Source organism: Alexandromys fortis, unplaced genomic scaffold (assembly GCF_014885135.2).
Source record: "Alexandromys fortis isolate MF-2015 unplaced genomic scaffold, M_Fortis_MF-2015_v1.1 scaffold_106, whole genome shotgun sequence".
Classification (NCBI taxonomy): domain Eukaryota; kingdom Metazoa; phylum Chordata; class Mammalia; order Rodentia; family Cricetidae; genus Alexandromys; species Alexandromys fortis.
The window spans coordinates 4,965,753-4,992,614 of record NW_026067980.1 but is presented as its reverse complement, the minus strand read 5'-3'; the positions used below and the strand labels follow the sequence as shown (position 1 = coordinate 4,992,614).

Here is a 26,862-nt window from a genome sequence, read left to right as displayed (position 1 = left end):
TCCCCCTCCCTCGTCAGCCCAAAGAACAATCAGGGTTCCTGAGGCATTTTTCCACATAGTTTAATGATGTGGGAAACCCCACCTTAAAGGTGAGAGCACCATAGGCTGGAGTGTGTGGTTGAATGCAATGGACACAAGGAATTAAGCAACAGCAGTCAACTCCCCCAATTTGAGCAACCATGAACTTCTGCCCTGTACCTTTTCAACAATGATATCCTTCCCATTAATCTGTAAATCAATATATACCCATTGTCACTTAAGATTTTGTCCATGGTATGTACTTCAGCAGGGAGGAAACAAAAAAAAATGCTGAGTTCTTCTTAAAAACTTAAGCTGAAGCATTACTAGGATGTATACGGCCCTGCCTGCTTGCTCTGCACAGTTCAACATGGTAGAAGTCCGTTCACTGCCTCTGCAAGCCATGCCCATTGCCCCAGTTCCAAGTATGCAGTGGCTCTATGCTGACCCATTATGCAGTTTGTAACATGCTGCTTACAAACCTCATTTAAATGCTCAGTCTCCTGAAAGAGCCAGAAGTCACACTGGCAGCACAGCCCAGAAAACCATCATTTCAAAATAGCATGGCTTTTTTTTTCTGCTACCACTGAGTCAGGAAAACCTCTCTTAAAGGATTTGTATAACATGGCCAGAAAACAGCAAGATTCTGTGTTAAATTTTGTATTTTTGTGTCTAGAATTCCTTTTCAAGCCTTCTCAGGCTTTAAGTGGATTTTAATCAACCATGTTGGCACCAATTGTATAGTAATGGGCTGCTTGTTCATTCCGGCTGCCCAGAACCGAAATAATCACACAGAAATCATATTATTTAAATCACTGCTTGACTTATTAGCTCTAGCTTCTTATTGGCTAACTCTTACATCCTCTCAAGTGTTGCTGTTGTTATAAGATCGACAAAAACCACTTGATTTTAAAATTATATCTTTTACGTCAAGTGGCACTTGGTGTTTCGTCACAGTCTTGAAACTGTCTGTGAAGGCCCACATAAAATCTGTCAGAGAGGTCAGGGACTGTTTATTCAGAACCTTTAGAAGCATATTTCACTATTGTGACTGGTTAAAATTCCTGGGCACTGACATGAAGATCAATAATGCTTAACTATGATTTTGGCAATTTTTGGCAATTTCATTGCCAAAGTGCTTTCCTTTCCAGTTATTACCTGGAACCTAAGTGATAACAAATGCTTTATTTTATACTGCAAGATAAAAAGTTACATTTTCATGTTACATGTTTTTATGGATTCACACACATGGACAGACACACACACACACATGAATACACAGGCACACACATCTGAATCCAAAGGAGATGAGCAATTCTCCTAAAATGGAAAGCTGTTGCTAGTTTAAACACCAGACAACTAAGCCTCATGTGGTTAACTGATATGGGGAAAAAGAGGAGTTCAGCTGTATGGGTCTTTGTGCATTGATTATATCATACAATTCTCATTTCTTTCTATTTTTTTCTGGGAAATGATAGCACTTTTTGCTTTGCCAGGTATTATTATTGAGTCAACTGCCAAAGTTTAAGAGAGAGTGTCAAAGGCTCTTAAAATTATTTGGTGTTGAGTGAAGGACAAAGAAAGGTATTCAACATTTTCAAGCAGTTCAACTTTTATCTTTCTACCTGATGTTGGCCCATGACTTAGAAAGCCTTTCCTAACTTCTTTCTCTCTTTTTTCTAATGATGTTTGCTGTTGGCAGCATGTTAGTAGCAGAACTTTAATCTACTCACTGATACCCACTTTAGAGTTATACACTCTAATTTTTCATAGGCTCTGCTCTTTTCTTGCCTATACTTCACTATCTTTAAACTTCAGCACTCTAGAGGGCCTGCATGCCTGCTTGTGGTTTTGTACCATCTGGAAGTTCAAGTTTGACTTTAGAAATGATGTCATACTTGCTTACTGCAAGCTGAGCTAATGTTGGTTGAGAATTGGATGCAGTTCAGGTCATTTTTTTTATTTTATTTCATTTTTTTTTAAGAAGAGCCTCACGGTTTTTCTTTTTGTTTCCTTCTTGATTCTAGGAGACTGTACAAAGCTTTTAAGATAGACTTAAGGTGATTGAAGGCCATGATACAAATTCCTTTGAAGTTCAGCTCATGCTTTATGGCTCATGGAAAATAAAATCCCCAACAGAAGACCTCAGCTGGCACAGGCATCTCCCTGCCATGTTGAGTTTGGGTGTTATGAGTAGTATGTTGATCACAGCCATCCTTGCTCTGTTTCAATCCAGGAAGAACATTCTCATAGAGGGGCTCACTGTTAATCTCCTCAGAGCTCAGGATAGTTCAGCAGGGCACTGCCAAACCCCAGGTGGTGAGGAAGTGCCATAAATGCTGTTTGTACAGTTCATCAGTGTGAAGCTACTTCTTCCAAATGTTTGCAACCCACTTCTGTTCTCATCCTTGCATATTGGGATTTACTTTTATCCCAATTTTGTTGGTGGACATTTCCTTTTGGTCTACACATAGAGCATCCTGCTTTGATAACTAGGATGCAGGCCTAAGCCACCAGCCGGTCAAATATTTCTTCTCTGAATCTCACTGAGTGAGTTCACGTGAAAATACCTATGATAGATGAAAACTGTTTGAAATGACAGCTATACTGTGGAACACTACGTTCTGCTGTTTATCAAGGAGCTGTTCAAACGACCTTGCTTTGAACATGAAGTGCAAATCCTATTTTGTTATCAGATAAGATAACCCAAAGAAAGTAATGGCGATGTTCTGGTTGGCAGATGAAGTCAACTTTAGATATTGATGAGCCACTTTAGAACCTGAGATGCTTAGGTAGAAGCTGAGGGTTTTCATTGTGAAGGTTTGAGGATCAAAATCGCTCCTAAAACCTTTTTTGCCAGCCTGTTTACCCAGATCAATGTATAGGAAGAGGCATAGCTCTCATATGTAAAAAAGAGCATGCAGTTCTCATTCTCTGATCACAGAATATCTACCCTTTCTGGTAGTGCAGTCAGAACCACTGCCTCATAGCTTCAGGCTCCCAACATCTCTCCTCCATGGCAATTCCCAGCTCCATCCTCTCTTCTTGGGCAGAAACTGTAAAAGCCTCTGACATTTTAGAATACAGTTTTGGTGCACACACTCATTTTTGGATAGGGGTAAACAAAGAAGATTCTCCAGGAACTTCCTTGTTGTGAACATTATCCTCTCCTGACATAACATTATCCTCTTTTGGCAAATGTCTACCCCAAGGTATCCTCTCCTGAGGTAGTTTACCCAAGTAAAATACCAAAAAGTACCAGGCATCGAGAGTCTAGAAGCTGCGGCTAAAGTTGGGGAAGGGGAGAGTTCCTTGCCCTGATATTCATAGACCTGGGCCCAACATGTGTCCTTACAATGTTCCAAGTTGCTTCTTTACTGTGTCCTCATCATGTTCACGAGTCTTTTTATTTTGCATTATTATGGTATTCTTATAGCCTACACTTTTTTACTTTTAAGTCTACACTATGCTATACAGAGGCAAAATTCTCAACACAAATTGATAGGCACACAATAGTCTTCTACTTCTTGTTGCCAATCTTTTTTTTTCCCTCAAGGCTAACACTTCTAACCCTTTTTGCCTGGTTATTTTATCATTTTTACTTCTTGGTGGTTGATGCTGCTGCTGCTGACTGTTAATTTTCTGTTGTGGAGAGCAAGGGTCAGACATCTGTCTCTGTATCAAGGGTCACCACACTATCCCATCATCCATAAGTAACCTGTTGTCCTCCGACCCCTTTGTTCTCTCAGAGGGCTTATGTGATATTTTAGTTTCCAGACTTGGCTTTGTTGTTGTTTGTTCTCTTGGTCATGAAAGAGAAGGGTATGTTTGCTAATTCTTGGTTGAATATTTATATTTTTTTTTTTCAATTTGATTGAAACTCCAAATCTAACTATTTTGACATATGAATTATAAAACTATGAGGTTTGGTGAGTTTCGATAATTCATCATATTTCTACCCTCTTAATCAATTTGAAAACAGAATTTCCTCCCCATGGACTTACATAAAGACTTTACAAACTGAAAGTGAAAACGCAATACTCCTGCGAGTCTCTATCTCTTGATCTCTCTTGTGTTTCCTTCCAAGTAGCCATACTTACTGTCCCTTCTTAAGGAAACACGGAATGAAATGGCTAAGCCCACATCAGACAATACATACTCACTCAGGGCCTCTGATCTTTACACATTCACTCAAGGCTTCCTCTGCACTATCTTTTATTATTACCTCTTTGGGAAATTGATTAATCTAAGCATTATGGGATGACAGTGTGGTTTTTTGAATGAGCATGATCCACATACAGTCATCTATTTGAATGCTTGTCCTCCATTGGTGCTCAATTAGGAAGGAATAGGCAGTGTATCCTTTTGAGGGGAGGTGTGTCTTTGTTGGAAGAGGTTTGTCACTTGGCATGGGCTTTTGAAAGCTCAAAAGTTCACACAAGGCCCAGTGTCTCTCTGTTTGATGCCTGTTAAACAGGATGCAAAGCTCTCAGCTACTGCTCTAGCTCCATGCCTGTCTGATTCCCCCCGTGATGATAATGGACTAGCCCTCTGAGGCTGTAAGCAGATCCCAATGAAATAAGTGATTCCTCTTTTAAGAGTTTCCTTAGTCATAACGTCTCCTAACAGCACTAGAACAGTATCTAAGACAGACAGAACCATTCAGATGCCGTCACTGATATCTGCTAAAATGGAAGTACAATAATTTTAGTAAAGATGTCTAATCTTCTTTTTAACATCCAATTGAGAAATCATATGCCTTGGGAGTAATGCATTAGATATCATTGTTTATCAAAAATTTTCTTGGAAAAACTTGTAGGTAGTTATTAATAATAATTAGGAACAATAAGCCTTCATATAATATGTCACAGTTGCTCTTAGAAACTGGCATGATCTATATTTGTAAACATGAGTGAGAATATGATATAAACTGATAAGGAGAATTTGAAAAGACAAAATTAATTTCAGTGGTGTTCATATTTTTGTATTATCTTTTTTTGATACTTCAGTGATACTTTTCTTTTATAATCTGATCAGAGTAGTGTAGAAGTAAAACTTACTTTGTGTGTGTGGTATCCAGAGTGTTAAACTAAACATAAGGCTTGGGGCTGGGGAGATAGCCATGTAAGTATGAGTTTGGAATCCCAGCATCCAGGGAAAAGCCAAATGTGACAACATTCATCTAGAATCCCAGTTCTGGGGAGGCAGAGACAGGAGGAGCCCTGGGACTTTCTGGCCAGTTAGTATAACTGGAATAACAGTGAAGCGTGGGTTCAGTAAGATACCATGTCTGGAAAAATAGTAATAAGCCAGGGTGGGGAACACTTAAAGATATCACTTCTCATTACCTCATGAACTTCATGTGCTTTAACACATATGTTCACACGCATCCTCGCATACATATATCCATAATCATATGAATATATACATATGCTACATATAAAGACAAATAAAAATACATAGAGCTTATGTTTTTTTCATTTAACTAGTAACATTGGATAAATGAGAGTGTTGATTTTCTATTGTTTGATCTCAGGTAGTGTTGAAATAAGAGCGGCGGGGCTGCGTCCCCAACACCCCGGCCGCTTGGCTAGCTCATGCCCGAAATAACAACACACAAACTGTATTCATTTAAGAACTGCTTGGCCCATGAACTCTAACCCTTACAGGCTAATTCTCGCATCTGGACTAGCCCATTTCTAATGATGTGTGTAAGCACCCCAAGGTGCGCTTACCGGGAAGAGTCTAGCCTCCGTCCATCCTGGTGTCTCTGCTCCAGAGAGCAGAGCTGTCCGGTCTCTCCGGGAGCAGAGCAGAGTCTGACCTCACTTCCTCTTCTGCCCAGAATTCTATTCTGTTTACTCCTCCCACCAATGCTTTAACCTATGAGGCCAAGCAGTGTGTTTATTACTTAACCAATGAAATCAACAGATTGATATGACACTCCCACATCAAGGTAGAAATAAGAATTCTTTAGTGATCTGTTTTTGAAAAAGTGTCTGGAACGTGATCATTATCGAACTTGAGAATGACTGTTTGTTCCCATGTCTTTCCTTGCCCTGGCAGCGCAGCTTCCTTCTGGCCCATGCGATTTTTTAGTTTAGCAGTTCCTCTCCGTGTCTGTCTTCTTCATCCAGATGTTCTTTGGTTCTCCGTGTTCTTGGAAGACCCTGCAAAACATGAGCAATGTTTTCCCTCCCAGGCATCTCATGTGAAGGAATCAGTGTGCTTTGTTCACTAACCTCAGGAAACATGCTGTTTCCCATGAGTAGGGAAATAAACACAGAATGCTACTGTTTTGTAATGCCTTATTTCCCAAAACCTATATAGACTTTTCTTTTTAAGTACCACTCTTCAGCTATTAGCACATCATGGTAGATTGTAGGCTGTTAAAATTCATGGCGTTGGCTTAAAAAGGACTCATTTATTCTTATTTTATGCATATGGATGTTTTGCTTACATGTTTGTGTACCATGTGTATCCACAGTTGCCAGAGGAGGGTGTAGGAACCCTTGGAGTTGGTTGGATCCCTTGGAGATGGTTGTTAGGCACCATGTAGATACCAGGATTGAGCCTGGGTCATCTCAAAGAACGGGCAGCCAGTACTCTTAACCTTTGAGTGGCTTCTCTAGCCCCCACCAAGGTGTCTTTGAACAGAGACTTAATTGTGATGTACTGCAGGACTCTCCACTGCCACCCCCATCGCAGTCGTGTGCTGATTACCAACAACCTCCCTGGAAAACCAAGTCCTGCACTGGTTACTGAAAACCTCTATATAAAACTGAACCTTCCATCTTTGTCCTCATTTCAGGTAGATGCGCTGAGATTACGCCTGGAAGAGAAAGAATCTTTCCTCAATAAGAAAACAAAACAGTTGCAAGACCTCACAGAAGAGAAGGGGACCCTAGCTGGAGAGATCCGTGACATGAAAGATATGTTAGAAGTAAAGGAAAGAAAAATCAACGTTCTTCAGAAAAAAGTGAGTAGCTGATACAACTCCTCAAAGATGGGCGTTGTTATCACGCATGTTTGACGTTTCAGAGAGCTTTGGAACTGTGGGAGATAGAGTATCTTTAAAATTTAGATTAGGATATATCAGTTTTTTACTTACTGGTATTTAATTTACTAAGAGTTCTACTGTATCATTTTTAGCATGACCTGTGCATTTTCTATTTGATTGCCCAAGAAATAGATTTGTTTTTTTTAAAAATTGCAATAATAAGCAATAAGGAATTATATTCCAATTTATATACAAATCTAAAACGCAAATCAGCCAATAAAAGAGCTGAGATTGTATCTCAGTGGGAAGAACATGTGTGGGACCCTGAGTTCAGTCTCTTGTAATGGAAAGACAAATAGATGGAAAAAAATTGTGGTGTGGCTTGGGCAGTGTGTGGGGCCACTGGCAGTGGGTCCAGGATCAAAATTTAACACATGAACTGACCTTGTGGAGTTTATTCTCTATGGAGAGGCACCTTGCTCAGCTTAGGCATGGGGGTTGGGTGGAAACCTTGGTCCTGCCTCAAGGATGGGATGGTACAGTCATAGTTGATTTTCCAGGCAAGGCTGTAACCTCTCTGAGGAGCAGCTGTGGGGATGTGTTAGGGGGAGTGGGAGGAGAGGAGGGAGGAGAACTAGGATTGGTATGTAAAAAATTAATTAATAAATAAAAAAAGAAGAAAAATTCCTAAGTGGTGATTTTAAAGTTTTTCATTATGAAAGTTGACCAGTGTATTTAGAGATTGTGTCTTAAGATGAATCTTTGATATACTTTACTGTTAGATAAACTTTGATTGATCACATCTTGTTGTCTTTATCCATTCCTCCTGCTATAACAAACCATCTGAGACTGAGTGTTTTATAAAAAGTGGAGAGAGTGTACAAGGAGTTCAACCATAGTAACCTGATAAGATACTCACCCTCATTAGGGCCCGTCTTTTCTCCTTCTTTCAGTGGTCCATTTCATTCCCTATTGGGATCCTGATTTTGTGACATCACCATATTTTACTTTGGGGGAATTCCCATTTTCTGTTTTATATAGTTTTTTTTAATATACCATGCATCCTTATTGTTGTTGGTGGTTTTTAAAGGTCAGCAAGAAGAAGATTCATAACCCTGCTCTCCTATGAAAATCAAAATGTCAGAAATATAAAGGACTTTATGAATCATGGGTAGCAACTATTGAAACTGGAATCAGCAGAAACTGGCTGGCTAGGAAGTTACTGTAGACAGCATGGCCCTGTGATACTGCCAATGCAGGCACACAGGAATAACTGCCCCCTCCTTTTGGTGTCATTTATCACTGTCTCTTACCTGGATCTTAGTGTTTACATTTGTGGTTCCTACACTCTGTTCTTAATGTAGAAACTAGAATTTTCCTTTTAGATCCCCAAAGAATTTACTTACTCTCTGATCAGAACTTTCCAATTTCAACCAGCCATATAATTTATAGGTCTCAGTCTTACTGAAAACATGGAGCTCCCAAAATTGAGACCGTTAGGATAGTATAGTAGATCATTAAGTCAAGAATGAGGTCCAGCACAGCTGCCCAAATCACAAGTCCTTCGTACTTTCCCATCCAAGTGACTTCAACTTTCACTGATCCCAATGGGTAGAAGTTCTTACAAAGGTCACAGAACCCTGCATAGTTCGGCTCCTAACTTCCTAGCCTCCTAATGCTCATGCCATATCAGTAGCTAAGGCCTGTGTATTCTTCTTCAGCCACGTACATGCTCTCTCAAAGTCCTGAAATTGTATGGGACTTCAACCTTTATAGGCACTGGTTCTAGACCCATCATGGTAGCTATCGGTTGTTAAGCTCCTCAGTTGAAATGTGTTCCAAGAGTGGTAACCATATCATAGTTTCAAGGTCTGTCGTGAAAAGTAGAATGCTGAGAGCACTCAATAGGAATTTCTATATTATTTATATGAAATGTTTTGGGTGCATCAGTGACATAGAATATATTGCTAAAATTAATTATTATTGTTTGTATCTTACTGTCTGTTGAGGCTATTAGGAAGTATAAAATTACATATGTCAGTCTCATTGTCTTTGTACAAGATGGAACAGCTGTAAATATCCTTTTTGTATATAACTCATGCCTTTGCTTCTTGAGAGTATGTACTCAAAATAAAGACCTAGACCTTGCCCCCCCACACACACATAAAATGGCATGTATTATTCCAACACTCTGGTTTACCTGTACAATTTTATTTTTCTAAATAGAACTTACTGACATCTGGAAAATGTTCTAAAGTTTTCCACTGATATTTTCTGAATGTAGATTCTAGGATGTAAGGCTTTATTATTTTCTCACTGCTATATTTTTAGCACATAGCAGGTATATTTGCTCAATGGATATTTAATGGATGAGTGAATGAACTTAAAGTGCTGAACAAGAACATTTGCTTAGTCAAGGTTGGGATCTGCTATTATTGTCTGTGGTCAGGAGAACCTCTGCCTCCCAATCTGGCTCAGGGATGAGCTACACAAAGATCACCAAGACAGTTGACACTCTCTTGCTTCTGTAGATGTGATGAGATGATCAATGAATCCCTAGGTCTGACCCCTCACCTGTCCATGCTTCTGGTGCTCTGCAAATGAAATCTCTAGTATTTTGTCTTAGAGAACAGGAAAATCTCTTCCCAATGCATCCCTGTCCTATTATGCTTGACCAGAAACCTATGTGGCACACTGGCTTTCATTTCACAAACAAACAAAGTTATATTAAATCATTAATACTTTACTAAAGACTTACACAGCTTTTGTCTAGAGCTCTCAGTATATGGTTATTTGATTGGTTGTATCGTTAATTCATTTCTATTAAGATATTCATGGACAAGGGCTTGTTCAGTGTATTTCTGTTTTAAAGCACCAGGTATTAATAAAGATGATTAGAGGAGACCTGCTGAAGGTGGAAGGTGGCTGTCCAGGGTAGGCGACACCTTTTAGATCAGCAGGAATGAGAGTGTGTTCTAAGAACTCAAAAGAAGATGGTGTTAGTTTCCACTGTCGTGACAAACTAAGCAAAGAAAGATTGGCTGTGGCTCATAGCCTCACAAGATTCATTCCCTGGTTGGCTGCTTCTGCTGCTTGGGTCTTGAAGTGAAGCTGAACATCATGATGACTGGAAAGTATGCCAGACAAAACTATCATCTCATGACATCTCAGAAATGCATTGAGGTAGGAAGGGGCCAGAAACTAGGTTCTCAGCTTCCAGTGCACACAGATATAGTGCCTCAGACCATGCCCCAAATGGGCTGCTATCTGAAAGGCTGTTAGCTGAAGGAGTTCCCACAACACCCTCTTCTAACATTTGTCCCCAGTGACCTACTTTCTCCAGCCAGGTTCCACTTCTTTAAGTTTCCACCTTTCTCCCACATGCAACCAGCTAGGGCCCAGGCCTTTATCATGTGACCTTGGGGAACATTTTAGATCCAATCCATGGAAGAACAATTTCATCAATCCTCATCAGTGACAGAAAACCAAGCTGGCATCTGCTGAACGTGCGAGTCTTGAATAGTAGTGCTGAGTTCTCTGTCACACACACTCTTGAGATACTTTTGACTGGTAGCCTAGTAATTTAGGTACAAGGTTTTATTTTGCGTGTGTGTGTGTGTGTGTGTGTTTGAGAAAATAGAGTAAGTCGGATAATGCGAATTGAATAAATAAACATTTCTGTTTTGTCCTCAGTATGTGTGATGATGACACCATGTGTGAGGTGAGGGGTAAGAGCTCAGCGCAGCATCCGCCAGGAAGTGAGACTACATGAGTAGTAAGTGGCCATAGTTGTCGGGAAGACTTTTAGGCGACACTTCTTGCATCTAGGTAACACATAACCACTAATGAGCATATTTTATAGAACTTTCAACTTTCTCCTAATACCCAGAAGCAAAGGTTTGAGTACAAGTTTGGAAGTTACAGAGTTGAGAACACTACAACATACAGCACAGTAGTATATATCCTTTAGGCGAAGCGTTTAAATCATGAACTTACTGGACTTGGAAATTTGAAAGGGTTTATTAGCTCCACATTATTTTTTTTCTTTTTGCCTCTTTATTTTTTGCACATATATGAGTGTCATATGTATAGTCATGTTCGCAGGTATATGAGGGTACATATGCATGTGCGCTCATGTTTGTGCACTTGTGTGTGGAGGTGCAAGGATGACATCAAGCTTCTCCCTGTTAGATCTCCATCTTATGTTGAAGCCGGGCCCCTCACTGTAGCTCATCATTCCCTAGTCTGGCTAGCCTCTGTGCTTCTGGGATTCCTGTCTTTTCTTCTGTGCTCTGGGACTGCAGCTGGGCTGCCACTACTTGGTGGCTGTACGTGAGTTCTCTGCCTTAGACAGATGGCTTTTGTGTGGATTCTGGTTATCCCAACACTGGTCCTCATGCTTGTGTGGCAAGTGCTTTGTCTACTAGACATACCCTAGCCCATGTTTCCTTCTTTTTAAGTGTTTGCCAATATGTTTGGAGAGGCAGTGAAAGCATTGCAGCGCAGCGAGGGGCATGATCTGTTATGATATCATGGTGATGCAGTGCAGCAAGGGGCATGATCTGTTACGATACCATAGTGATGTAGTGCAGTGAGGGGCATGATCTGTTATGATGTCATAGTAATGCAATGTAGTGAGGGCGTGATCTGTTATGACATCATGGTGATGCAGTGCAGCAAGGGGCATGATCTGTTATGATATCATGGTGATGCAGTGCAGCAAGGGGCATGATCTGTTACGATACCATAGTGATGTAGTGCAGTGAGGGGCATGATCTGTTATGATGTCATAGTAATGCAATGTAGTGAGGGGCATTATCTATTGTGACATTATAATGATATGGTGCAGTGAGGGGCATGATCTGTTATGATGTCATAGTGATACAGTAAGCCAGGAGCATGATCTATTATGACATCATAGTGATGTCATGCAGCAAGGGCATGATCTGTTATGATGTCATATTAATGCAGTACAGTGAGGGTATGATCTGTTATGACATCATAGTGATGCAGCGCAGTGAGAGGCGTGGTCTGTTATGACATCTTAGTGATAGAGAAGTTATCTACAAAGAAGCAATACACACAATTCAAAAAATTGTGCATAAAGGACAGAGATACACACAAAGTTCTACCCCCAGCTGTTGATATTGATAGTTCCTTGGAAATGGGGAGGGAGTGGATCATTTCCCTTAACGGTGTGGTCCCTGGTGGGTCTGCCACCCTCTGGCGGACAGTCACATCTTCAAGAGTGCATATTCAGGATTAATTGGACTTGATGGGTTTAAAAAAACCACAAAGTTGAATGGGTATGGAGGTGGAGCTGGTAGAAGTTGGGAGAGAGGGCTGAATATGATAAAAATGCAAAGTATCAAATTCTCCAAGAATTAGTTTTAAAATGTGGAGATAATCTAGAAGTCAGTGACTCATTGTCTTTGCATCCGGAAACTTAGAGTTTTGTCTACATTCAACAATGATGATCTATTTTAGAGCAGGTCTGGATTAGAATAGCATAAGCTTTGGATTAGGGTGTGTTGGCATGAAATAATAATAAACTTGTGTCAAAGTCAAAACTGCAGTATTACCTCGCTGGTGACCCACACTGTGCTATGGTGTTAGTAGAATGGGGTCTACTCCTTTAACTGGAGCTGAGTAGACAGAGAAGCTCGAGTGGCAGGTCAGCTCATGAAGACAGATCGCTCAGGGTTGACTTTTGACCCTGAGTCCATAGTTTTGGCTCTATTTCATAGTGCCAAGGTATGGAAATTTTTAGGTGACAAGATTGTGACAAGATTGTGCATATATGTGAGTGTTCACCAGGCTATCCACTTGATATACTACCAAAGGCAGGGTAGCATGAGTTTTATTCTGATCCCATAGCCTTTTGTTCCCACACCCAAATACTGAGTTCAGCTGATGAAGTATAACTTGGCTATTGAGTTCTTGTAGAAAGTGCCCTAAAACCTTGATGACATTGTACATTTGCAATGATTTTAGAAATGGTAGCAGTATTTAAGCCAGTTTTGGACCGTCATGCAGTCCATAGATTCTTAGAGAATACATTTGCTACCTTAGAAATTGCTCTAAATACAGTAAAACTGGGTAAGTTTTCAGTATTCATTTTCATCCTTAGTCATATGAGCAATGCAAACGAGCAGGAGTATTTTATATATTGGGGGAAGAAAGCAGATTTGTAGATTGCCTTCTGACTTGAAAAATGTGGTGAGGGCTGAGTGGAGTTGGCGCATGTGTATGGTGTAGATGGACCTGCTACCGTCAGCACTTTCATTCTACATGGTTGGGATGATTGTGGTTGAAACTCTGACACACAGTAAACTCAGGAGCGAGGATGCACTATTTTACCGAATGCTCCCCATGTGTCAGTAACTTCTCCAGGTTCCAAAGGTCCATAAAGTAAACGACATCCTCTGGTTCCAGAAAAAAATGATATTCTGATAAGAAACTATTGTTTCCTAACAACCCTTTATGTAACCACAGGTGTCATATTGTCAAAAGCATACTGCTTGGTGGTGCATAGCGCTGAACCACTTCTGGCTCCTTTAAGGTATAAAAATATATTGAAAGACTATCCCAAATCACAATAATTGGTCTTTAGGATGAGATTATTTATAATCAAGAACCGTGTCAGTACTAGGAGGCCAAAAGGAGGCAAACAGCATCAGAAATGTGTGGTCAGATGCCACCTCTGGTGGTGGATGTGCTCTTACCTTCTCTCTGCCCTGGCATTGCCAACTTAGTAGGGATTCAGACTTTTAGGACTGCCTCAAATTTTGTTCAAGTATGGCTCTTTGATAGGATCTATCCACAGCCCTTCTTCTAGAATAGATCCAAACTTCTCACTTGAGCTTTGTGCTTACTTTTGTGTCATATCCTGTAGACTTCTTTTGCTGGTATTGCATTATGGGAGAAATTTTATGATCTTCATCTCTTTGCAAACTTCTTACCCCATGTTGACTCTCCTTCAATCAAAATGCACTCAGATCTCAGCGAATGAGAACTAGGAAGAAGAGGAATTTCTTTGAGATCTACTTGTGTCTTCAGAATATTGTCATCTATCAGAAGAGTCATTTGCCCCAATGAAATGCCAAACCCACTCACTGTTCCCAGTACGGTATGTTCTGTGTAGGCTGCAGGAGTGAACCATCCCATGAATAATAACATGCAGAGGAGCTAACGATTGCTTTTCCCACACTTACCACCTCCAGCCTTGGTTCTTTTAGCTGTAGTGAGATGTGCACCCAACATATGACCTGTATGCAAACTTGTTCTGCATCTTCATGATGGTAGGAAACCAGCTGCAAGTCTGGGAACTGGATCTGCAATCACACTAGTGAATGTGTGTCTAATGTAGTATATTTTCCATTCTCTTTACTACTACCTAGGCAGCGTTTTTGTTTGCCACAGCTAGGAGATTACTAGACACATCTGAAAGGTAGAGTCCAGTCATGTGATAGTAACCAGCATCCTGTTGGACAGATCATACTTGCCATGGATGCTTACACAGCAAAAGTTGTCCCATGGGAGTCCTTTCCTTTCGTATGGACTGCCTTCTTACATTGACTAGCTAGACCCCTTGCCCAGAGGTAGTGTTTCTTGAAATGTATTTTACACGGTTTAGAAAAATACCTCTGATCTCTGAGTATTATCTCAGCCAACATGTGAAGCATTTGTTCATGCATCTCCCATAGAACTTTGAGTGGTTTACAGTTGTTGATGTGTGTGCATAGGTGATTATGCTAGCTAGTTTTTGACTGTCAACTTGACCCAACCTTGTTATAACTGAGAAAAGGGTTACAGCTGAAGAACTGCCTATATCAGATTGACCCTCAGGCATGTCAATGGGGACTTGCTTTTGGTTTTTTTTTCTTTTCTTTCTTCTTTTTTTTTTTTTTTTTTTTAAGAGAAACCACTTTACAGTCTAGGTTCTTTATTTCTTTTGTACATGAATCCAGAAATTCATAGGGAATGGGCTCCAGTAGATAAGGCTCCTTTCTGGTAGTCGTCACAAAATGGCTTCTCTGGATGAAGCAGGTTGGGGCTTCAGCTGAGCCAGGTGCCCTTCTCTTTGGCTTCCTTCTTCTTCGGATCATTTTACTTCACCCATTTCAAGAAGATGTCTCATTCTCAGTGCTTGATAAGTTCAATCCATACATTAATTCTCTTGGCAAGGATCTTGCCCTTAATTTTGTTGTTTACAATGATGCACGTGGCATGCTGGCTGATGTTGTAGACTCGTCCTATTGCTATGGAATATATTTCTAGAGCATTCCATTTGAACAGTGCCCATTCTCTTGATGTCTACAATATCGCCCTTCTTGTAGATTCACATGTATGGGGACAAAGGAGCACCTCTATGTTTCCTAAAAGGCCTGGATAACATATAGTGGTGCCCTTCCTCTTGTCCTTTGTGTTTGTCACTTTGGGGAGTTATTGGAAAATGAATGCCATGGATGAAAGACAGGACATTGTCTTAACTGTTGACTGGTGTGGCAGAGTCTGGTCCACCATGGGTGGCCCCGTTCTGTTGTACTGTATAAAAAATATGACGGAGTATAATTCTGCCTACCTACCTGCCATCCTCCATGCTTACTGCATCACTTCTTTGGCTGCAAAGTCAATGACTTGGTTGGATGTAAGCTTTGGGAAACATAGGCCTGCTTTCAAGCTCCTGTCTTGCCTTTCTGCCTTTAATTCCTCCAATGGTAGATTGTAACCTGAGATTGTAAACCTTTTTTTTTTCCTAAAATCTTTTCTTTACCGCCACAGAAATATAATTAGGACAGTGATGTTTGAACTATTACTGTTATTTTATGTTTTACAATTTATATACATTGCCCCATAAGTATAGAGAATATTATTTTCTGTTGGATTGCTATAGTTATCAGTATTAAAATTGATCAGCTCACTGTAGTCATGATATCAGTGAATCTGTACATAGGAGCGAATGAAATTAGCAAGAAGTACTTCCTGTCAATGTTGAGGACTGAATCTGGCATTGAGGGACTTAGAATTACTGTCTAGTCCAGGCATCAGGAGGAGTGTTTTCAAGGCCTAGCAGGAAGAGGCAACCTAGTGTGTTTGGGGAGATCAAAGGTAACTTAATATAGCTGGACCATACTTCTTTCTCCATTTATGATACCAATTTCCCAGTTAGGGGCTTTTCTTTATGTCTTCTAGCAATCAAATATATTATGTATTTAAAATTTGAGTGACATTTTGACTTTCGTACTATAATGTTCTCCGCCAGTCCCTTATGACTTGCAAGTGGCAATAACGATTATCTGTGTTATTTCAAAATGCAGTTCCTGGCCAGATCATGCTGAGAACTGATTCTCACTCACTGAGAGAGTTGAGCCAAACCAAGAGATTCAAATTGACTAGGTTAAGGCCTTATGTTCGTCACTCAATTTCATCATGGCAGACTTTTAAAAATATTTTCATATAATCACCTAATAACACCATTAAAATACTTAAAATTAAATTGCCCGGAGTGCCTGACTGTGACTGTCACCCTGATAGGCACAGACAACTCAACACGTCTGCCATCTCGGTTGCCAGCTGCTGCCTGCCGTTTTGTCAGAGGGATTAGAAGTGCAACGCCTTTACATTTTTCTGTCTGGAGATGATTCTGTCTGTCTTTCTATATATTCCCCGGACCATTTGATTTAAATCAATCTCATTTATGTGGGAAGGAAAATTTTTTGTCTGTCTTTCTCACTTTATTTCTCCTCTATTTGGCAATTGATTCTGCTCTGCTATGAAGGGTTTATGCATATCTATATCAACATTTATCAATGTATATTGTGAGGGAAGCCCAAAATTCAAAACTTATATAATACATGTGTAAGTTTCCCCCACAAATAGATGTTAAGTAGGGGTTGTACGTTCCTGGGGCCTGTAACTCCATAGCATCTTCCTACTGTTCTGATATTATAATATTATTTATAGTGTCTCTTTTTTTTCCTTACCAGATTATACAGTTTGCACAAATCAAAAGATAGAACTACTTTAAACAAACAATTTTTATTGAAACTTAATTTTGAATCAATGGCATAGAATATACATCAGTTTGGGACCTTGTAATAATATTTGTATTACATTTCTTTTTTTTAGATTGCTGCTTTTAAAAAACAATAACACAAGCATGTTACTAATAACTCATACTTGTTTAATGTAGTTATGATTCTTTATAAAGAGTTTATAATTCTAACGAAAATGTTGTGGTAGGATTCTGAGTTGTCCACTAAGGTTTTTCACCTCCCTTGTATCCCATATCTTGACTATCCACCTGGGAATGTGACTGTGATAGATTTGGTATTGATTTTTAAGTTATGGTACAAAGTACAGTTGACTTTAAGAAAAGGAGGTGATCTGGGTATATGTGACCTATCACTCAGGCACTTTAAGTTTGACTCCTACGGTTAAAGACAAAGAAGTCAGTCATTGGCAAGACCAGGAAGTTCAATACATCCTTAATTCTCTTCTGTTGAATTGAGAGAGGCCATGTCACATGGAGAGGCCATGTGACAGGAGCTGCAATCAGGCCTCATGTAAACCAGCAAGGAAATCAAATTTCAGTTTTAAGACCCTACAATGACAAATTTGGCTGGCAGTGAGAAAATTCCTGGTAGTGCATTTCCTACTGGAGCCTCATCCCTGAGGATGGACTCCACATGTATTCGTCATGGCCGACACCTTGGTCTCATCCCTGAGGACGGAGTCCAGATGTCTAGGTAGGACTTCTGACCTACACAACTGTGTTTGATAAGTGGGTGTTGTTTTAAGCCACTAAACTGGATGTATTTTGTTACATGACTTTAGGAATTAGATTTAAGTGTGTTGGAGGAGGCCGCTTGTTGGTTCCTAGCTGCTTGGCAGCTCAGACTCGAAATAATCACACAGAAACTATATTATTTAAATTACTGCTTGGTCCATTAGCTTTAGCTTCTTATTGGCTAACTCGTACCCATTTATATTAATCTGTGTATCACCATGAAGCTATGGCTTACCAGGAAAAGTTCTGGCATCTATCTCCAGCCAGACTACATGGCTTCTCCCTCATTCAGCCTTCCTTTTCCCAGTGTTCAGTTTAGTTTTTCCTGCCTACCTAAGTTCTACCCTATCAACAGGCCAAGGCAGTTTCTTTATTCACAAATCATATTCACAGCATACAGAAAGAAATCCCACATTACTTCCCCTTTTTTCTTTAAATGAAAAGGAAGGTTTTAACATTAACACAGTAAAATTGCATATAATAAAACAGGTATCAAAAAAGAATTACAGTTATAATGTTTATATCTACTTTATCTTTTATCATAACTAAGGAAAACTATAACTATAGCTATAAATTCTTCAACTCCATCAAAGACTCTAGAAGGATATAATATTACCTAAGTAAACAGGAAGTACATTATAAGCAACTTCCAAAACTCTAGAATTGACATAGACATCGTGCTGCCTGGACAGTCACCCAAAGTTCTTTTGTACCATTGGGGCATCCATCTTCAGCCTACAGTCCCATAGTATCCAGCAGACTTTTCCATGAAGCATGAATTTTTTTAAATTTATTTATTTCTTTATTAATTAATTAAAGATTTCTGTCTCTTCCCCACCGCCGCCTCCCCCNTTCCCTCCCCCTCCCCCAATCAAGTCCCCCTCCCTCGTCAGCCCAAAGAGCAATCAGGGTTCCCTGCCCTGTGGGAAGTCCAAGGACCACCCACCTCCATCTAGGTCTAGTAAGGTGAGCATCCACCTGAAGCATGAAATTTTGAAGACAGTTCTGCCTATATTGGCAGTTTGTCAGTAACTTTTTTATGTGTCCTGCACAATGTCTGGCAGAGTCTTTTATGAAGCAAGAACCCCAAGGGACTGTCTCATCTATTTTAGGCAACTTCAGCCACCATTTCTCTGTGGGTTTTGCATGTCCAGTTCACCCAACATGCAATCAAGCAGTCCAGGCAAGAGCAGTTTTTTTTTGCCCAATTGGCTAACAAATTTCATAAGGAGTCTCTTCAATGCCCATCATCCTCTTGAAGTAATTGGTGTTGCTAGGAGCAGATGTGTCTCATTGTCATGAAACATCCTAAGTTTTTTTTTAAAAACTTCATTTATTATTATTGAAGTTTTAAGTTTTTAAAACATTTTAAATGCCATATTCTCAAGGTCTCTGAAATATTTGAAGAATACCTATCTATATATCTAACTAACATGACTACAAGTTTGACTATTATAGATGATTATCCGTTAATCTATATTTCTTTTTTTTTAATTATACATTATATTTTTAAGTGAGCTACACAAATACAATAACAAGATTGACCTTAAATTTGTATCAATAAACAAACATTTACAAACAATCATTTAGGGAATTTGGGTGTAGTTCTCTCCAAACTACTTCCTGCTGTTTATTGGGTAAAACATTTTCTTTTGTGGGTTTCACAGAGACCTTTCAGGGGGTCTTGGTCCATCAAACAACTTTAGTCTAGAAGGATTCCACAGGTTTTCATTGTCTGTGGAAACAAAAGAAGAACCTCTTTTCCAAAGCAACATATCCATAGATTCATATTTTGAAATGTCTCTCTGTACTTAGTTCCTTCACAGTCAAAAAATTTAAAGAAAACATAATAGTATATGTAATCCAGACTCTCTGTGAATTTCCCATTTTTACATGGCCTACTTATTTTACTCCTTTTATTCTATGACTGTCTGTACTCTTTCTTTTTAAAAACTTTGTTTTATTTTTTAAACCATTTACTTCTTTTTATAACTATCTATACTGTTTTTCTTCTCTCTCCCAAGCCTATGTACATTTATCCAACACTGTGACTCATTTAGAGGTCTTTTATATCTGAATGTGTCCTATTGTGTATCTGTAATTCTTTATTGTCCAGGATCGCTTCTTAAAATGCTAAGCGCTTCTTAAAAACTTAAGCTGTGGCATTGCTAGGGTACATAGGGTCCTGCCTGCTTGTTCCGCACAGTCCAGCATGGTGGAAGTCCGTTTCACCACCTCTGCAAAATGTGCACATTGCACCAGTTCCAAGTATGCAGTGGCTCTATGTTGAGCCATTAAACGGTTGGTAACATGTTGCTCACAAACCCCATTTAAATGCTCCATAGCCGGATCTCCAGAAAGAGTCAGAGTTTGCACTTGCAGCATTGCACAGAAAGCCAACATTGCAAAGTGGTGCACTTTTTTTTTTCTGCTACTACTGAATCAGGAAAACCTCTCTTAAAGGAGGCATGCCTCTGCTTGCTAAAAAATGCCACTACCAAACCATGTATAACTGTTCTTTTGTGTATAGGATTCCTTTTTTAAGCTTTCTTAGGTTTTATGTGGATTTAGTCTGTCACCTTGGCATGCCAATTCGTTGAAAATAATTCATCAGAAGTTCAGTTGTAAGTAAACAGGACTGGTATTCAGAGCATGCAAAGAACATTATAGTCCACTAAAGCAGCACAGTCTACAACAAAACCATTTCTACAGCCTTGACTTTTCAAGTTGTGAATCACTGGAACTTTTATGATGTTTTATAATTTTAGAGGGAATTCATTATTTTAAAATGTTTTCTAGAGAGTAAGCTGTCATTACACCACTTGTATACTACGTTATATCAGATCAAGTAGCTGAGATTTTTGAGACTGTGATATTATATGTTTGTGTCCATTTTTCCTATGAAACTACTGGTCTTATTCACCCTTTTATCCTTTTAACCAGCACACTTTTTGGCATATTATAGGTGCATAATAAATAAGATAAAAAATTGAAATGAGCAATCAGGGTTCCCTGCCCTGTGGGAAGTCCGAGGACCACCCACCTCCATCCAGGTCTAGTAAGGTGAGCATCCAAACTGCCTAGGCTCCCACAAAACCAATAGGTCCAGTAGGATTGCTCTTTGGACTGATGAGGGAGGGGGACTTGATTGGGGGAGGGGGAGGGAAAGGGGAGGCGGCGGTGGGGAAGAGACAGAAATCTTTAATTAATNAAATAAATAAATTAAATAAATAAATAAAAATAAAAAAAATAAAGGCATGTACCACCACCAAAAAAAAAATTAAAATGGAATGGACTGAATGAACAATCTTTCCAAAGCTATGGTGCACTCTAAGCAAGTATACAAGTAGGAGTGGCTATTGGCTATATTCCAATAAAGCTTTATTTCACAAGCAATCTAGTTGGCCTATGGGGTGTAGTTTGTTGAGCTCTGGTGTAGACCATAAGTTATTATAACTTATAGGGTATTCTGTCATCTAGCCACCTTCATGGCACATATGAAAGATTTTTAATGTGTTCTAAATATTTAATGGGAGTGAGCAAAGTATACTTCTTTTCTGGAACAGATTTACTGTTTGGCTCAGGCATTTCTTCATAGTGAAATGGGACGTCATTCCTTTCCAGAGGTGAGGTCTTCCCTACTTCCTGTTGCATTCTGTGGGTTCTTCTGAGTAATCAACAAGATATGCAGGAATGAATAGCCCCCATTGACAGTGGGTGGAGATAGTTCTTTCTGTAGTGCGAAAATATGAGGCTAAATTCTTTAGGTCACAAATGATACACTAACTTATAAACGCCTATGAAGGGTGGCATACACCACAGCTCTCTAATTCTGAGTGTTTATGAGCTTCAGAACTGCTGGAGGCATGGTCACGGGAAGTCAGGTAAGGTAGGAATGCAGGGACAAAGAACCTTTGTCAGCCTTCCATGTTACCAACATACTCTTAGTATACAGGAATGGTCCATGTGACCTTGTGATGACACATATAAATATTAGATATTGGGGGAAATAAATGTGGAGTCATTTACTAGGGCTGCTTAAATCACTGGTTCTCTCCATTGGAATTCATTGTAAGGAAAAAAAATTAAGATGTAAGCATTGATTTAGCCACAAGATTTATGCATTTTTTTAATCAGTGAAAATATTCCAGAGTGATGAGTTATCCAAATATGTGATGATGAAGTTATGTGTGCAAATTCATCAGTATAAATGGTATCATAAAATAATACTTAATGGCATAGAAAATACTCATTAATTTTATTCATTTAAATAATGTATAATGTATGTGACAGAACTGTATTAGAGAGGGAGTGTGTGTGTGTGTGTGTGTGTGTATGTCTGCTTTATTGTTTGTGAATCCCAATGCTATTGCTTAGAGGATCTTAAAATTCCAATCATGAATATATTAGTCAACTTTCTATCATGGCTATGATGAATGCCTGAGAAAAATCAACTTAAAATTTTATTATTTCTTATTTTGGTTAATGTTTTCAGAGGTTCTAGGCCATTATCAGTAGACTCCATTGTTTTTAGGCCTGTCGTTAGGAAGAATATCACTCACGGTGATGGGAATCCTTGATGGAAGTAACTGTACCACAAGTCGGAAAGCAAGAAGCCAAGATTAAGAAAGAAGGAAGGAAGGAAGGAAGGAAGGAAGGAAGGAAGGAAGGAAGGAAGGAAGGAAGGAAGGAAGAAAGAAAGAAAGAAAGAAAGAAAGAAAGAAAGAAAGAAAGAAAGAAAGAAAGAAAGGAAGGGCTAGGAACGATTGTTTCCTTCAGTGGCATGTCCTTCAACAAGGCCCGGCCTCCTAAAGTTGCATCACTTCTCAGTAGGACTGCAAACTGATAGAAGCCCAGCCTTTGGCACATACACTTTGGTAGACATTCCAGGCTCAGACTGTAAAAAGCACGTGAATCACGTCATCTTTGGCCTGATGTCCCCATCTGTAAAATGAGGATAGGCTCGTATCTCACTTTCAGTTTTAGTTTTCTAACATAGTTGTGTTGAGCAGAATACTCATCAAGTTAAGCTGTGACACATTACTATTTTAGAATAAAAATCAGAATTTAAACCCTAAGCCTATCAAATCTTTTAAATCTAAAGCAAAGATCTTGGGGAGCAGGTGGAACTAATTTGTAGAGACCATCTTAAATCTATCTTTAAATTTACATATCATAAAGTTTACTCTTTATGGTATGTATTTCTATGGGTTTTTAACAAAAGCTTAGGATTGTGTGATTCCCTTCCATCATTGTGATACAAGACAACTTTGTTACCCCAGAAAACTCCATTATGATGCTCTCTCCAGTCTGTCTCTTTTCCCACCTGTGGCAAGCATTCATTTATTCCCCCCTTCTTTTGATTTTATGTTTTCCAAAATATCATGGAGCTGGAGCCATGCAATACCATGTGCATCTCTTGTGTCTGGCTCCTTGCACTTAGCATGATGCATCTGAGGTTCGTCAATCTTACAGCTCCTGCCAATAGTAAATTCTAAAGCTATTGCTTTTAGAGGTAGTTATGCAGATAATCTCATTGTTTGAGTAACTTTCCATGTCATAATCTCGAAACCATACAGGTCTTTGGTCCTGAAGCTATAGTTGTAGCACCGAAGGTGAGGGGAGATTCTAAGATCCAGAAAGCAAATCTTTTGCCTAACACTAGCTCGGCAGAATTAAGGAGAGAATTCAGAGCTTTGGATGCGAACCTGGCACAGTTATTCTGGAAGTGAGATGGTGGAAGGTTAATTTGAAAGTCTGCAAAGCAAAGGATAAGACGTGCTTGTGTGCACGTGTGTGTGAATGGCGTGTGCGGTGAAAGGCATGAAACAGCAGACTTGAGAACAAAAAGGAACCGCTGCTTGTTTTATGTTTAAAACGAAGAGAACCTCTATCCATTGCGATTGCCATTTGTAATAGGAGCGAGGGAGTGTATGGGTCCCTCTCCCTTCTCTAGTTTTTACAGAAAGGGGCATCTAGGAGAGACTGTCTGATGCCACTTTCTCCCTGGATCAGATGCATGAAACTGGCCTGAATTTTAAAGGTGTCAGTTCAACCTGTTGAGTATGGTGGAGTGAAGTTTTCCTTGAAACTGAACTTTTTCTGTTCTTTCTTGTTTATCTATTATTTCTTGAGTAATAAAGTACTTTATTTTCAAACAGCTCGCAGATAAGTATGGATCCAACTTCATTTTTTTGTTTGAGGAAGAAAATGATATAACTTTTCTCATTTAAAAAATCAGATTAGGTCTTTAAAATGGAATACTTTGATTTTATACAATATATTTATTTATCGATTTATTTTTATAAGGTAGTGAACAAAATACATTTTTAACCTTAACAAGGAAAATTTGAATTTATTTATAATATGAAATTTAGAAAAAAATGGAATTAAAGATTTTTTCATTTAAGTTGGTCATAGTAATAGCTGCTTATACTTATTCGTATATATCAGCTAATTTTACTCTGTATTATCTTAAACCTCCCTTTTAAAATATTTTTATAGATGTTGACTGAATGTCACAGATACAGAACTTACTGAAACACCCAGGGTAATTTATGTATTTGTCTGTTTACAGAACTTTAGCTTAATCCTCCAGTAAACATGGCCTTGTCATAAGGAAATATATGTTATTTTCTGTGTTCAAGTCTAAACTCTTAGAAAGTGTTATTATTGAGGAAACATAATTGAGCTTTTGGCTTGCTATTTCATTTCCGTTCGTAATTCAAACATTTGTTGTACATTTCTCTGTGGTTTATACATTTTTTTTTCATTTCAATGCCACAAGATCTTTATTTAGAATTTGAAGTTAAACATTTTTTCTTTGAATAGTTCATCCTTTAATCCCTCTTTTGATGCCTTTATAGTCTCTATAATCAAGGATGTGGGAACTGAACAGACTGGGCTAAATGTGATGGTAGTTGACAAACTAGTTTCTTGTTAGATAAGTCTCCTAGTTAGGATGTCAGCACGGATTAGAGCCGAGCGAGAAGAAGACAGAGGAGCGCTGTCTACAGTGCTTACAAAATCAGTAATTCCAGATAAAGCAAGCAGCAGCGAGGCACTGTCCCAGTGCTGAGCTGCAGGGACATAGTGAGCATCGACTGTAGCTGTTGAGTTTGCCTTGTAGCTCCCAGGAGGTGTTAATTTGCTCAGACATCTATTGGCAAACTCCTGTGCAGCCTCTGCTTGTTCCTGTTGTTATTTATATGAAGTAGTGCCTGCAGCTAGTGAGATATCTTTCTGGACCTGCTTCTTCCTAACTGAGAAAAAAGGCTTGAGGAATATAGGAGATGTCAGTAGCAACAAGCAACTCGAATTCCTCAAGATAAAGACCATGGCTGGGAAGAATTGAGCAGGCAAGTGAAGATTACTGACTCGGCATTAATAATAAATTTACAGGACTGCAAAACAAATCATGCCAAACAATCTTTATCGTTTCCTAGTTGGATGTGCAAGATTAAAGAAAGGAATTCAATAGCGGTAATATCTGGAATTGAGTAAATCATCTAATTCAGTGTCTCCACAAATCTTTGGGGGCAGTGGGGTGGGGGACAGGGAGAGGGAGAACCACAGTGAGAATTGGCTCTGCGCACTGTCATGTGGATTCAATTTAGCTGTTGTAATAAATTACAATGGAACAAGGTCCATTGGGATGATGTAGGGATCAATAGAAGGTCAGGCTGTAACATCTCCAGCAGTGGTCGGGAAGAATGGATAACACACTTTATTAAGCTTGGCAGACCAGGAGGTTTGGGAACTGTTGTGGTCCACTGCCACTGCCATCAGGTTTATGCAGCACCTTTTGGTTATGTGATACCATAAGAGCTACTACATAAAAGTTAGAATGTGGGCAGTGGTCTGAGTAGTCAGTCTGCTTAATAATGATAGTCACAGGTCTAACTTACAGAGTACTTACAAGTCTTGATAGCATAGCGCTTACCATTTTCATGGATTCTTCTTCTTCTTCATTTAAATCCCAATGGCAACCCTTAGAGGGGCAATGCAGCTGGTAAATAGTAGCGGTTGGCTATGATCAGAGGTAGTCTGGATTTCACTCTTCAGCTTTGTGCATGGGGAAATCCATGTGCTCATGGAAAAATACTGTGTTCATTTATTTCTTTATTCATTTGACAGTTATATTTAGTGTACTAAGGATGGTGCAAGTATAGTAGATTATCTGTAGCAATTTAAAAAATGGTGAGATCCTGCTTCCGATTGACATAGTTATAAAGTAAACATATGGTGAAGATTTTGCTTAGCTCACTAATCTGCGAGGGAACAGTGAGAAATTAAAACTGTACAAGTCTGGTAAACATTTAGAGAGTTAAGAAAACTAAAATGAATGTACGAGTGGAAATAGAGCTAGATTCCTCACAGTATAGAGGGGAAGTGAGTATCTTCTACTGCGCAGATCAGAATCTTCACATTTCTGAATAAGAATTTATTTCATTGCTGTAAAATATTTATAATTTATCAAGTTGTATAGTTACTGAAAAGGCAATGGAAAGACTAGAATCAAATGGCCCAAGAAAAAGTGATCACAGCAATAGGTTTATTCTGGAGTCCAACTCTAAAGAGAGAGGTATGAAGTAGCTCAATAGAGTTTGATTTGGAATAAGGCCTAACTGCAGAGAATATATCTATCTCTCTGCAGTAGTCAGTGTGGATTGTAATTTGAGATGATCTGGCATAAACTGGGAGACTAGCTTCTAGGCATATCCATGGAAATGCCTTTGAGAGATTATTTTGGTTAGGTTAATTGGGACTACAAGACCCACCCTGAAGGAACTCGGGTCCATTCCATGGCTTTGGGTCCTGCGTTGCATAAGAAGAGTTAAAAGAGTTGAACACGAGGATTTTTTGCTTTCTGTTTCATGGTTGTCAATGTGATGTGACCAGCTGCCTCAAGATCCTGCCACCTCAGTTTTCTTATTGTGGTGGACTATACTCTTGAACTGTGAGCCAAAATAAATCCTTGTGTAATTAAATCGTTTTGCCAGGATATTATTACAACTACAGGAAAAGTAACTAAAATTGATACCAGAAGTGG

The 26,862-nt window shown here is 39.2% G+C and overlaps 1 protein-coding gene across 4 annotated transcripts in view; it reads left to right on the top strand.

Moving 5' to 3' along the window:
- Positions 1 to 26,862, top strand: part of Erc2 (ELKS/RAB6-interacting/CAST family member 2) — an 875,988-nt gene that overhangs the window by 339,838 nt on the left and 509,288 nt on the right. For all 4 annotated transcript variants that reach the window (XM_050158253.1, XM_050158252.1, XM_050158254.1 and 1 more), the window contains exon 7: positions 6,830 to 6,997. In XM_050158253.1, the coding sequence (XP_050014210.1) occupies positions 6,830 to 6,997 (168 nt within the window). The remainder of the gene's footprint in view (positions 1 to 6,829; positions 6,998 to 26,862) is intronic.